The sequence below is a fragment of the Drosophila hydei genome, unplaced genomic scaffold (genome assembly GCF_003285905.1).
Source record: "Drosophila hydei strain 15085-1641.00,03,60 unplaced genomic scaffold, DhydRS2 tig00000001-arrow-pilon, whole genome shotgun sequence".
NCBI classification, from domain to species: domain Eukaryota; kingdom Metazoa; phylum Arthropoda; class Insecta; order Diptera; family Drosophilidae; genus Drosophila; species Drosophila hydei.
The window spans coordinates 9,170,778-9,185,211 of NW_022045643.1; the positions used below are offsets into that span (position 1 = coordinate 9,170,778).

At 36.6% G+C, this 14,434-nt stretch overlaps 1 protein-coding gene across 1 annotated transcript in view; it reads right to left on the reverse strand.

Moving 5' to 3' along the window:
• Positions 1-3,115: 3,115 nt before the first annotated feature.
• Positions 3,116-14,434, reverse strand: part of LOC111603338 (frizzled) — a 110,642-nt gene continuing 99,323 nt past the window's right edge. The window contains exon 5 of the mRNA XM_023320875.2: positions 3,116-4,022. Within this exon, the coding sequence (XP_023176643.1) occupies positions 3,490-4,022 (533 nt within the window). The 3' untranslated portion in view covers positions 3,116-3,489. The remainder of the gene's footprint in view (positions 4,023-14,434) is intronic.

Sequence of the window (14,434 nt, forward strand, 5' to 3'; positions counted from 1 at the left end):
TAATCTTACCTTTAGTCTGCTATGCCCATTATATTCAGAGCATTTTTAAAAACTTTTAGAGCAAAATAGAAAAGTTCATTGCAAAAACATTTTTGCCACATTAACGCTTGCACACGCCCACGCCATTTTGTACACATACACGCACACACACATACGCCTACACACACACGCGCACATTAATAACTTTTTTATGGCGGTCACATAAAAACGCAACAAAACCCGCCGCCATATTGAATGTTTTTTCTTTCGTTTTTTTGGGATAAACTTTTGGCTGCATTTGTAGTTGCTCTTGTTTTTGTTGCCCTTGTTGTAGTTGTTAAATCGCACACGTGTTTTGTAAAACAGCGCCATATCCTTCATATCCTTACGTACATGTCCCGCTGTGTGCGTGTTTCCTTTGCACTGGCAGAGAGAGGGAGAGAGAGAGAGAGAGGTTGTCGGGGCATGTCTGGTTGGCAAGGAGCGCAGATTTGCTGGCCCTCGTTTTTAACTGCAATTTGTTGCTAAGGCGCTTAGGCCACATCCCCAGCTCTCGCTCACTGCTCATTCGGACCGCTAACGTGCTGTAGTCCTGGATTTTATTTGCTGCTTGCATGTGTTTCGCTTGTGGTATATTTCTTTTTATAGTCGGGAGTATTTAGAGAAACAAGTGTAATCAAAATTATATGGGCGTGTGGCTTTGCGGGCGGTGGGCAGCGGGCAGCGGGCAGCAGGTCGGGGCGTTAGTGGGTGCTAGTCTGTCTCTCCTATCAGCCCACTCGTAAATTTCAATGCTTACGGCAGTGTGGTTCAAGTGTGGATCGCTGTTGAGACCACATCTCCCTCTCTCTCGCCCACTCACGCACTTACACTCTCTCTCTCTCTTTCTATATATACGTATTTAGCTGCGGGTGTTTCGCAAGTTATGATTGAATTTGAAGCTGCTTTGTGGCTAGCTTTTAAAGTGCCTCTGCATGTGTGTAGGTGTGCATGTGGCATAAGCCTTCGTTCTAGTTGCTTGTAATGAGAAAAGTTTTTTGGTCGACTAACACACGAGACAAGTGCTTATTGTCTGCAATGAAATTAGTGGCAGATGAGCAACAAAAAGGCTTGCAGCTAACAACAAATTTACAACTTCAATGAAGCACTGCCAAAAATTTCGTTGAATGGCAAACAAATCAAATTGTCCATATGAACTTAAGCTGGGGGTTGTTTCGCTTTTTTGACTGGCTTAGAATGGAAAATGGAGTAACATATATGGAAAATGGGTGATATGTATTTTATCTAAGCTCTAGAGTAATGACGTGCATTGTAAGTCGTGATTTAATACATTTTTTGTCAAATAAACTCTAAAGCTAATACACACAAATTAAAAAGATAAATATTAATTTATAGTCAATGACAGTTCTTAGAGTCGGCTATCAATTTAAGTGAACTTGATACCTGTGAAGACTCAGAAAAAATAACCACAGCTATAGAGTTAGAGTTAGAGAATTTGCATGCTTTTAAAGCTGAGTTTTTGAAATCCTCTCATTTTATATTTATAAACATATAAAAAAAAACAGTAGTAAAGATAAACTATAGGCTTGGCCTATCAAAAGACACTGTACCTATTAAAATGTTGGATGTATATGGAATACATAAAACGACCTGCCTAAATCAGAGATCCATTCTTGCTAGCTTCGCATTGCACGCAGCATTCCCAATAGTTCATTGGGCCGGTTTGTAATAAATAAACTTGTTTTTATTGAAGCTAATTTTTCTGACTCATTTCTGTGTGGATAAATTCTACAAATTGCCAAATTTTCTTTGTTTTGAATAGTTAAGATATTCCTTTGACAGCTTTGGGGCAATCAATAAATATCTTATTCCGTAAGATTTGCTTCTATACAAATATTCTTCAGTGGAATTGTTGCAATTCCTGCTCAATTAAGAGTTTGTCTTCCCCCAGCTGAAATCAATTTAAATTTTAAATTAAAGTCGAATACATTTCACATTCAGTCTTTAACAATAAAATAAAGTTTTATTTGTTCATATTGTTGTTGTTGTTTGTTTTTTTTTTTTTTGCCATTTGTTATTTAAATATGTATACACACTTATAATTGTTTATTCGCTTAATACGCTTTAATTGTTGTTTTGCTTTTGCTGTTGCTTTTGTTTTTCTTCTCTATTTTACAACGACTATCATAATTGAATTTCATTTGAATTTTCTTGTTCACTTAAATGCTATGCGAATATTTTGCACTCTACAATTATCAAAAAATTATTATCGAGAATTTACAATAAAAAAATAAACAAAATGCTCAACAGTAGTTAACAAACACACATTAAAATGGCAGTAGATTTTATATTTTCTTTCTTTTTTTCTCATTTAATTAGTTACGCAAATTTTTCGCTTTGAGTTTGAGTTCTTAAGGTTTATGACTACAACGTCATTAAAGATGTAATAAAACAAATGCGTTTGGCTTTAAATATTAATTAGTTTAACAAATTAATACATAATTATACAAATACAAGTTTCGCACATGGAGGACATTTATTGCTACGTAATACATTCATATATATATATATGTATAAAGATATATATATATAATTTCTAGATATATATAGTAAGTAGTTGCTATATTTTTCGTACACATTAATGTTTAATGATTTTTATGTTTTTTTTTTTTTTTTTTTTTTCAATAAGCTGCGATTTTATTATACATTTATTTTTAATTAAATTTTAAGCATTTTAAGTTTTTTAGGCATTTTTTTATTTTTATTTGCTTAAATTAAATTGACTGTGAAATCCTGACTGTAATTATGCGAAATATCATAAATAATTGATGTGAATTTTGTAATGTGAAGCATCTTAAGCGAATTTCGTGAACTTTGAACTGTTCAGTCAGATATTCACAGCAATTCTTACATCTAGTCCTAAAGAGCTTAGACACACATACAACTATATATATGCAAATATCTATATATTTAATTAACTTTAGGGCACATTTAAAGCTTTCACAAATCAAATTGATCAAAAAACCTACTTAAATGCAAACTTATTCGAATTGAATGCGTCTGTGGAGTAGTAGAGTGAAGTTGCAATAGAGAGCGAGAAAACTCTTCTGCACGGAAATGGAAATGGAAAGCGGAAGCATGCCCCATAAGAGCGCTAGCATAAAATACTAGAATATTATCATTAGCTTATCAATTAAAATGTTTTGGTTCAACAAGAAAGCGAAAAGCCTTCATATATAATATATATACGTATAAGTAGTTATATAACTAAATATTAAACAATAGCTTAGGATAAACTTTTGATTACGCTTGATGGGTAGGGTAGACCGGGGCATGGATGAACTTTATACAAAGCTGTTCGAGGCTAAGCTACGACTACTTGTTATCCTTCTTCTTCTTCTACTTCTCTAATTGTGTTCTTGTGGCAGGGGAGACTTGGGGACTTTACGTGCTAAAGGCTAAGTAACTCTCGTTAGCCGCCACCTCAGCCGCCGCCGCCGCCGTCTCATACTAGACGTACGCTTGGGCCCTGGTGCGTGGCTCCTTGCCCTGGAGCCGTTCCACGAAATTGCGCCAGCTGACCATCGTCTTGCTGGAGTAGAGCCAAACGCTGGAGGTGACGCCCACGAGCATGGAGCACAAATACTTCACCATGTAGATCTGGAAGATGGGTCGCGCCTCCGGCGTGCCAGGCGGCCTGGCAGCCGGACAAGGTATGGAGAAGGGCTTGCAGATGTCGCGATGCCATTGAATCATCCACTCATCGAAATTGTAGTACTCATAGAACAGACAGCCCAGCAGACCCAAGGCTGGCAATATGAACAGACCCGAAAAGAAACCGATGCGCAGCATTAAACGCTCCAGCTTGTCTGTCCGCTTGCCATCCGTCTTCATTACGGTGCGTATGCGGAAGAGCGAGATGAAACCAGCCAGCAGAAAGAGAGCGCCGATCGAAAGATAAATGCACAGCGGCAGTATAAGAAAGCCGCCCAGTGAGTGGGTGTCCAGCTGGCCCACAAAGCAAACGCCGGAGAGGATGTCACCTGTAAGAGAAAAGGAAAAAGTATAGGTATAAGTATAAGTATAAGTATAATTATAAGTATAAGTATAGGTATAAGTATAAGTATAAGTATAAGTATAAGTATAAGTTATAATTATAATTATAAGTATATAAGTATAAAGTATAAGTATAAGTATAATTCTACGTATAAGTATAAGTATAGTTATAAGTCTCAGTATAAGTATAAGATAAGTACTACGTACTAAGTATAAGTATAAGTTAATAAGTCTACGTATAAGTAAAGTCTAATGTCTACGTATAACGTATAAGTATCATTATCATTATCCACAGTTATCCGTATAAGTATAAGTATCATTATACAGGGTATCAGTCTCCGTCTCCTTATAATTCTACTTATACGTTACATCATTATCGTCTACGTCTCCGTCTCCGTCTCCGTCTCCGTCTACGTCTCCGTCTCCGTCTCCGTCTCTCAGTCTCCGTCTCCGTCTCCGTCTCCGTCTCCGTCTCCGTCTCACGTCTACGTATCCGTTCGTCAGTACATATTGGAGCCACACTTCAGTAGATGAACTCTAAATTCATAAATTATTTAAATTTTCTCTTTGGAAAGTGAATTGCTTAATGCGGTGTCTTAAGTTGGCCACAGTGAAGAGTCTTAACTCATACAAGTTGCATGAGGCACAGTTGTCTAACTGCAGTTGCAATATGAATTGGGACAATTAATGTCCACATCACACAGAAATGCAGCACAAATATTTGAGGCAAATATTCGTTTTAATGCCAATAGAAACGTCATTTATGGCACAGATAGCCGCAGCAGAGGAGAATGTGGGGCAGAGGGGGGTGTAAAGATAAACAATGCTTAATTTTACTTTTACCTTTGGGGTAAATATTTACACAACGATTGCTTAAACAGCCACAGTGGAACAAAGTCGTCTGTTTTATCAAATAAACACACACACAATACACACACACATTGCTTCAAAGTCAATGTGCCGACGCTTGTTTAAACAATTTACAAGCAGAGCCCCCATAGCTGCCCCTACCTACCTACCCTACCCCTTTCCTATGATTCCCCCTTATTGTTGCCGTTGTCATCCGTTGACACCGCAATGAATCGAACTGAGCGAGTGATGGGGAATTGTTCGTTGACTCTACTCATTAGCGGCATATTTATAAACATGTTGCATGTTGTCTAAGCCGTACGATTTGGCCAGCTCCTATGCTCATAAATTATCGATTAGCCGCTGCCCCACCCTCCCCTCGTTTTTTATGAGATGCTAATTCTATTTTCACTTGAAGTTGTTTTTTTAGCGCTCGAGAGTTTCTTCCGCCTGATTGACTCTCGGATACTTTCAATTAATTTGCCTGGCCTGTTTAACCACTGAAGGAATACCCCTACTTAGCTAAATAAGTGAGTAAATATAAGCAGTTATTTAGTTCCCGCTGTTCCCCGTTGTTTAATGACGATCAATATATTCCAATTATATTAGTCGATAGCTTATTTGTTGCTTTTATAGCCAACAGATGGCGCTGCAATTGGTTAAAGCAGTCCATGGTATATCTGGAAATATTATTCTCTGCCATAAAAGTCATGTGCGCTGCAGTTCTTTAGCAAATTAAGCGCAGCGAAATTTATAAGCGCCTGGAAAATGCAGATAAACGAATACAATAAATAACAGCGGCGAGTTGAAGTGGGGCGGCGGCAATATCACACAGCAGGGAGTAAGAGCTAGGAATGCAACGAACGAGGGGAGGAGCTGAAGTTGTAGCTGTAGCTGTAGCTGGACATCAAAGCGCGCCAATTGAATTGAAAACTAAAACCAAATGCGTTCCACGTTTCACGTCCCACGTATTAAGCGATTTCCGCCACTGGAAACTGCAAATAAATCAGAGATCCGAAAGCGAACACAGCAGAGAAAGAAAGAGTGATAGGGAAAGAGACAGAGAGTGAGAGAAGGAATGGAACAAATGGAATACGAATGCCACCTGCCGCTGGAAAGGCTACCGCCCGGTTTGAGCCACGATATTGATCTTAATTTGCGGTAGAAGAGCAAAAGATATCAGAGCGTCAGATAGTGAAATAGTCAGAACGTCAGGCTACTAAAGGCGAAATGAAATGATATTGAAAGGAAACCGGCCCAGCGCTGCGGATCAGACAGTGGGCAACAGGCATTGAGGCCTTGTGCAATTGATAAATAAAGAGCAAAAGACAATTTGCTGTTGACGATGTGCGCAACCAGTTCCAGTCGCGCGAGTCCTTTCCAAGCAAACCTGTTTTGGGGAACTTGACAAAGGAGTTTGAAAGAGGAGTGAAGAGAAGTTGCTGCTGCTGCTGCTGCTGCTGCTGTGACAATTCACTACAATAACAACAACTACAACAATTCCTGTCAATTGTTTTGTATGGCATGAGGAATGCGTGTTTTGGAACGGGTTGGGCCTCGAGTCTGCGTCTGAGTTCAATTTCTGGTTCTGGTTCCAGTTCAGACTTCTCTCTCGCTCCGTCTTCCTATCTGTTTGTCCTTTGCGTCATTTGGGGCCCCGCATGTTGATGAAGTGCAGACAGCAAAATTCCATTTTTAGTCATGCCATTGCATTTGATTATAAACCAAACCGAACAGCAAAAATATATGTATAAAAAAAGGGAAAAATAAAAAGGGAAAAGTTTTTTGCCAGCACAAATTGAAGAAATAGCAGCAGCAGCTGCTGCCACTGCAGCTGCATTTGCTGCTCTGTGGAACAAGTTTCGTGTGGCAGGCAGCATCCACTCAAAAGGTGTTAATCTGTTGGCCAAATACGAGCACGAAAACTTTTCCCCCCAAGCACTTCAAGCAGGTGAGACAATCGAACAAAGGGCAGCAGACCCAAGCCTCAAAATGGCCAACACATAATGAAGCTGACGCTGACGCTCTATCTGACTCTGACTTTGATGTTGGACTCCAAATGAGGTGTCACTGGCTGATTGTCTATCAAAGGCAAGGCTTTGTCTATTTTTAGCGTAAAGGTGAGAAGAGTTCGTGGGACAATTGTTAGTTAACATTTTTCAATAAATAATTTTTTGAAGAGCTAAAAAAGAACTGAGAAGAATTAAGCACAGCTTTTTGTTTTTAATACCAGATAGACAGGTAGAAGTAAGGCAGATTTAATGAAATTTCAAAGATGTTTTCCAGTCAACAAACTTTCTAACCAGACAAAGCTTGAAGTTGAGTTACATAATTCATGCGCTTCAAAGGCATATTTTCTGTTTAAGAAAAGTAAATCGTAAATCGTTTCCGTATGTGAGCTTTTAGAGCTTTCATGTGCTTTAAAATTATTTTCGACCAATCTATGCCAACTTCAATTTCTTTAGCAAATAGCTTATATTAAGCTTTAATCTGCTAGTTGATTACATTTTTCCTTAAAAGCTTCTACGTAATAAGTTCAAATAGCTTTCTTAGTCAGCTTCAATTTAAAATGAACCCACAAGAGCTTTACTGTACTTTTGAAAATTCTTGAATGAAAACTTTGCCCTGCTTTGCTATCGCGGAAAATTATCTGAGAGACAATTTATGACAGAGCTGTCAAAATGTTTATCTTACACTCGAGCTGCGTACCTTCAATGATAAAAGATAATGAGGCAAATAAACTTTTATGATGGAAGACAAATATGTTGGAGGGGTTAATAAACCAGCGATTCAAACTACTTACAGTGGACAAAAAATAACAAAAAACACAAGAAGAAGAAGAAGAAGAAATTGTAAAATAAAAAGCAAACGGAGCCAAAAGGCAGCTAGAGACAATTGTTTTATAATTATGCTGAGAGGAAGCGGGAGAGCGAGCAAGTGAAAGAAAAGTAAAATTGCTTAATTTATGTGTCACTTATCTAAATGGAGCAGAGCTGCCAAGCAAACTGAGTCAGAGACAGATATAGAGAGGGAGAGAGAGAGAAAGAGTGAGACAACCCAATGAGTGTCTCTTAATATTATTTTTATAAAGCCAAAGCGATAAGCGACTGACAGCTGCTGTGAGGGCTGTGGAGCAAGGGGGAGGGGACTTTGACTTTCGTTGTCTTGTGGCACAGTAATTAAAATCTTGCGGCAAGGGGCGACAGAGGCAGACAGAGCGGGGGGCGTGGCTACAACTGGCGACAATAATCGCGGCGACAACTGCAAAGCGAGAGAAACAACATGCGATTAAATTTTAAATGACAGTTGACAGTTCACATCAGACTTAACGTGAACAAACATAGCTATAGCTATATATATATATATATATATGTACAGATATGCAGATACGAGCTGCAAACAGGATATATGCCAACTGAGCAGCAGGTAAAATGTCATCAGAGGAAGGGACAACGAGAGTGTGCGGGAGAGAGAGAGGGAGCTGAGAGAAGTAAAGCAGCTGTTAAAACTTGCCAGCCAACAGATTAAAGGTGGGCGCTCCGCTAGTGGGCGTGGCAGCTGGCAAAATGTTGTCTGTGCAAGCGAAATTGATAATAAACTTGACTCCAGCCATCAGTGGCAAAATATTGTATGCGCATGCTGCAAAGGGTTGCTCATATTCCAGTCCATAAACTTAATGGCAAAGCGAACTGAGTTTTCACTCAGTCCGTTGCCATTTCTGACTCTTGAGTGTGTTGAACTTTAGTTGGCAATATCTATAAACGTTTGAGCAGTATTATTGAATACTGAAATTAAGTTCATTTTCATCCACGTCATATGAACAGCAAGTAAAACTGAACTTTTAGATCAAATTTGAGCAGCAGTTGAAATCTTTCTCAATTGAAAATCAATTTATAGTTAATGTATTTTCCCGAATTATTATTTAATATTTATATTTATATTTATATTTATTTTAAAATTCATTTAGTTAAGTTTGATTTCAACTAAATGCTTTAATAAAATTGTTAATTTATTTTTGTAAGCAGGCAATGCAAGTTAAAATTTGCTTTGCTTTTAATATTAAAAATTTAAAATGTACAACATTTTTTGACTTTTATAATGAGCGACAAATGAAATCTATAAACAATTTCATTATATTATTAATAGCATATTTACTTCCATAAAATTTATTAATACTACAAAATTTTATTTTAATTAAAAATATGTTTAATTTTTAAATAAATTTGTAGTTTTTGGTTAGGTTCAATGGATTTTTGTTTTTAATCAGAAATGCAATATTTTCATAAGTGGAATTTTCAAATTGTTTATTTTGATTTAAAAGCAGAGCTTTAATTAAGATACACCAACTAAGTTTAGCATTTTTTTTAAAATAATTGAAAAGCAATAAAAACTTATTTAATTTAATTTTAATTAAAGTTAAATTTTCTGTTTTTTATTTCAAATTTATTTTCGTAATGATAAATATATAAATGAAAATGGATAATATATATTGAAATTAAATATTTTTAAATTGTGTTATTAAAATTGTTATATTAAATCGAAATATTTTGTTTTATTTATTTATTTATTTTTTAATTATTATATTATTGGTTTATTTTAGTTTTCTTTTTAAAATCGTTTTCACTTGATAATTATTAATATTTTAATAAAATTTAATCTGTACTGCAAGCATTCCTTTTAAATTAGATAGATTTACATAAATCACTAATTGTTTCCACAAGACAAGCGCCCACACTCTTGAAAACGTGTTAACCAGTGTAGTTAGAAGGACTCTCAGCATTGGCCCTGCCTTGTTTATAATCAAGCCGTCACCTTCTTTGCCGAAAACACGTTCTTTCAGCAGTTCGCATATGCCTACACATGTGCCGAACCGCCACTTAATGTGTGCCCCTTCAACTACGTTGCAACTACGTCTCTGCCTTGCTGACAAGGACAGCCCCGCATAGTTGCATAGTTGAACTTTGGCTGCCATTTTACAAGTGTGTGTCTCTGTCTCCCTTCAGCACCTACCGTCACTCTCTATCTCTCTCCATCTCTTTCTCACTCGTTCTTTGTGTGTTTGTGTCCTTGTTTCTACATGCAAATTGAAATTGTTTGCATTGTCTGTTGCTCTGGCTCTCCCCCAACACACAATCTAACCTCGCTGCCAGCTGCTGCTCTTGTTGTTGCTGCTGTCGACACGTAATATAAATTCTCAACAAATTTTAGGCATGTCTCTGCCTAACCTTCTACCCTGTACCGCAATCCCCTCCCCCTTCCTCGTCCCCGCGCCCACTCATTGTTCATGTCTCATGGTTCTGTGTTTAATTTTCAAATATTTACAGCAAATAATCGCAAATGCGTTGACAACAACACTCAACTTAAATACACAGTAGCAAATAACTACAGTGCGCACCCGCGCCCCCTCCTCCTACCTACACATCATGGTTGTCATGCCCACTTTACCGCAACGCCCACTTTTTACTAAATAAAATGTGCCACAAAATGACATTTAATTGTTTTAAAGTTTTTTTTTATTCATTTTACTTTTCAAGCGGTATGCAGAGCTGTAGTTGGCTGGTGCTGAGGAGGGTTTGTTTAAGGTAGGCAGGGGTTAACGAGGGGGGCTGTTGCTGCTAATGACACTTGTCGCGTGTGCAGATTTCGTGTTGCTGTTGTGTTTGCTGCCTCCATTTTTCCATTTGCGCGCATTTCCATATTTAATTGCGCATCTTGATAAACCGCGCCTCACTTTTCATGCTGCTCCAACTTGCCCCAGCACATCCACCCCTTTATAGTTGCTGCTGCAGTTTTTGCCTTTGTTATTCATTAGCTGTTGTTGTTCTTGTTGTTGTTGCTGCTGCTGTTGACCTCAATTTTTATTGCCTGCCACTTTTTTAATGTCGCGTGTCGCAATTTTTCGGTTTGTTTTTCTTGTTCTTTTTGCATTGTTTTTGTCACTTGTGCAACAGTTTGTTGAACTTTTGATTGTTTTTTTTTTTTGTGAAATATATAACGAAAAGTGACACAATTAAGAGAAAATCGTTACGATTTGATCTTAGTTAGAAGAGTTTAGACAATTGTGTCATGCGAGACAATGGAGAATTCAAGTTGATTCAATATAGAATCATTTCTAATATTATAATTGAATTGAGTCATTATAGAATTGAAATTCAATCAATTTTACATCAATCAAAAATTGCTAGCTGCATTGCACTTTTGATTCTTTAGTCATGTTTTTAAATACTGTATTGGTGTCATATATATTTATAATAATAATATTGCAATTAAGTATTTTACTAATATTTGTTTTAGAATTCATTTTTAGTTTTTCATAATATTTATTGCATTTTAATCCCATTTACTTTAATCCCATTTTATTTATTTTCCAGTTAATGCCTATAAAAATTAAATTTCTGAATGCCAAAAATGTTAATTTTTTTTATATTTAACTTATTTTATTTTTTTATGGGTGGGTCTTTCTTTCTTTTTATTTATTTTCAATATTTTTTATTTAAATTTCATTAAGTTCTTTATACTGAGATTTATTTATTCACACCCATAACATATATTTTTCACAATTTAATATATTTTTCTAAATTTCCCCTTATTATTCCCAAACTTCTTTTTAGCACACCCAAAACTCACAATTCTCTAGACTTTTATGTTCTTCAGTTCAAAAAGTTACACAATTCTTATCTAAGCTTGTGTTGCGCACTATTTCATGAGTGTTGTTCAGTCATTCGTTTATTCACACATTCCTTCATTCATAAATCTTTCATTCATTCAATTCGCGTGTGTCAGACAGTTCCCACTCTCCACGTTTTCCATTTCAACTTCAGCGTGAAAGAAGCAAAGCATTTGATTTCTGTCCATGTCATTTCAAAAGGCACACACACATACTCACACCTATGGCTACACCTACACACACGCACAATGCCAAAAGCCTGTTTAGACATGCATAAATTACAAAAAGGACAGAGCAGGACACGAGTAGACGAATCCACGCGGCATTCCTGCTCATATCCTGTCCCTCAGCCACATATTCAGGCAGCGCGCATTTTAGCGGCTCACACACACTCACACTCGCACATACACATACACTCGCATGCATTCCCGCCATTTTTCTCGCAATTTTCATTTGTTTTTCCTTTTCGACAGTTGGGCGCGTATTTAAATGCCGACCCCAAAGCCATTTCCAACTTGTTATTCAAATTATGTGGCAGCAGGTGAGAGAGAGAGAGGAAGATAAAGAGAGGAGTGCGAGTGTGAGCGAGACGGAAGTGAGCTGTGAGCTAACCGCAGGCATTCAACATGGCGTATGCTTGACATTAAGTATGCTCTTCTTCTATGTCTCTTTGCCCGTTCCAGTTACCCTTCCCACTTCCTCTTCCTCCCCTGCTCTTTGCTTCTCCTGCATCTACATAATGCGAGGTGCCAAAGTAATTAGTGCTGCACTAAGCACTCTTACCCTTTATATTGTACCTCGTACTTAGACAATTGTTGAATGGCCCCTTGCGTTCAGTTGCAAGACTAAAGCGCCATCTGTTGTACGATTATACGCAGAAGGCATAGAACTTAGGACAATATATGAAAGAAATATGTTACGGATTACATAAGGTAACTGAATATGGTAGGCAATTAGTTTTCTATTATAAATAAATTAATTAAAATAGGTCAGGATATTTGCATTGACTTATCATACTCTATGTGGTTTTATTTTTTTAAGAAACTTCGGTTTTGGAAATATTTAATACTGTTTAAAAAGTTGGGAAATTTTAAGTTTAATAAGTTTCCTACTTAATCTGGAGACGTAGTACGTTTTTAGACGTATAGTCAGAGATGTATAATAACTTTTCACTTTTAATTTACATTGTGAATTTATTTATATTGGGAATAATCAATGTATATAGGGAAATCATAAAATAAAGCATGAAGATATTTGCTGTCATGTCTTATGCACTAGCTTTTATCAATTCTTCTAATCATTAAATTTTATACTAATGGGTATTTTCTAGTCAGTTACTAATTTACAATATATATAGCTGATATTTTTCAAGAGATAGCTCTCTTTCCCGCCTCCACTGCGGGCAAATATAGAAAAACCAAGCGACGCGCCGGAAATGAATTTCGTGTATTTCACTTTTCCATTTTCCACAGCACACATTTTGCTTGTCGCCACCTGCACGACACGCCCTCTAGCGGCAGCGACTGGCAATAAAAAAGGATTAAAATTTATGAAATTTCGCAACTTGCGTTTTTTGGCATTTTCGTTTACGAACAGCGCGCAGCAAATGGCAAATGGCAACAGAAAACGAAAAAGAAAATGGAATTTATTGTCCATGGGTTTAAGCGTGCTTTGCGGTTAAGGCTAAGAATGCTTTGGCGTGTATTGCTGGCTATAAATAAACCAATTTTCCCAAAGGAAATCGAGAGAGACGGAGTGGGAGATAAAGGTAGATCCATTCAAAGGGTGCATAATACATAAATCATAGAAAATTCCATAACAGAAAAAAAGTTTCGCTCAATAATTATAACAAAATACGGGGAAATATCCTAGGATTTTTACAAAAATATGCTCAAGTCTCCATATAATGACAAATAACATAATACAGGGATATGCTGCTGTTAGAAAGGTCTACAAAAGTCTCCAGCTAAGCAAACACTAATAAAACAATAAATCCTTGTTTATCACATTTAAACACGCGTTTCTGCGGTCTTTTTATGTGTGACCCATTAAAACCCATCCACCCCTCAGCAGTAGGTTTCCTTAAATGTCCCTCTAAACTCAATTATCTGCGACACGCGAACGTGAAAGCTCAGAGTTTAGCAGAAGCTGCTTTCTACTATAAAATGTATAAAAAATTTTCATTACAGGAAGCTTAATTTAATGTAATTGCGTAGGTGGCAAGAGGAAGAAGAAGACGTATAGTAGGTAACTGGGTAGTTAGGCAAACAAATGTAAATGTCAAAGGAGCAAACTGGTCGCAGATAAGAAATGAAATGCGCTGCCTTGTGATTATGCTTAAGCAGGAAATCTCGTTTTAATGGGATGACTGTTTTTAAAATATGGGGAAATATTGAATTCCAAAGGAAAGTTAACAGTTATAGAGACTAGTTGAAAAATGATTAACATGTATATGAACTGATTCAAAATAATATATATATATATATATAATGGGATTTTATATATAGGAAATATATTAATGCTTACTCTGAATAATTTAAAAAGGGGAAATGGATTTTACTCTGTAAGTTTAAATATGGGAAATTATAGCTTCACAGAGAGATGGTAAATAAGTTGAAAAAAGTACCTTGATTAGAAAGATAAGCAAATATCTAGAAATACGGCTATATTTAGAGATTAGGACAATTTTACTATAAGGAATTTCAGCAGATAAGTACAGAAACTAAGTTCAACATCAAAATTTGATACTTCCTGCACAGCAATATGGGAAAGGGAGACAGATAAGCTAACGCGAGTAGCTTAAAAAAGATTAAGAAGGGAAATTAGAATCAAATGCTTTAACAGGAAATTCACTCACCCTTATAAACGTAATGAACTAAAAGG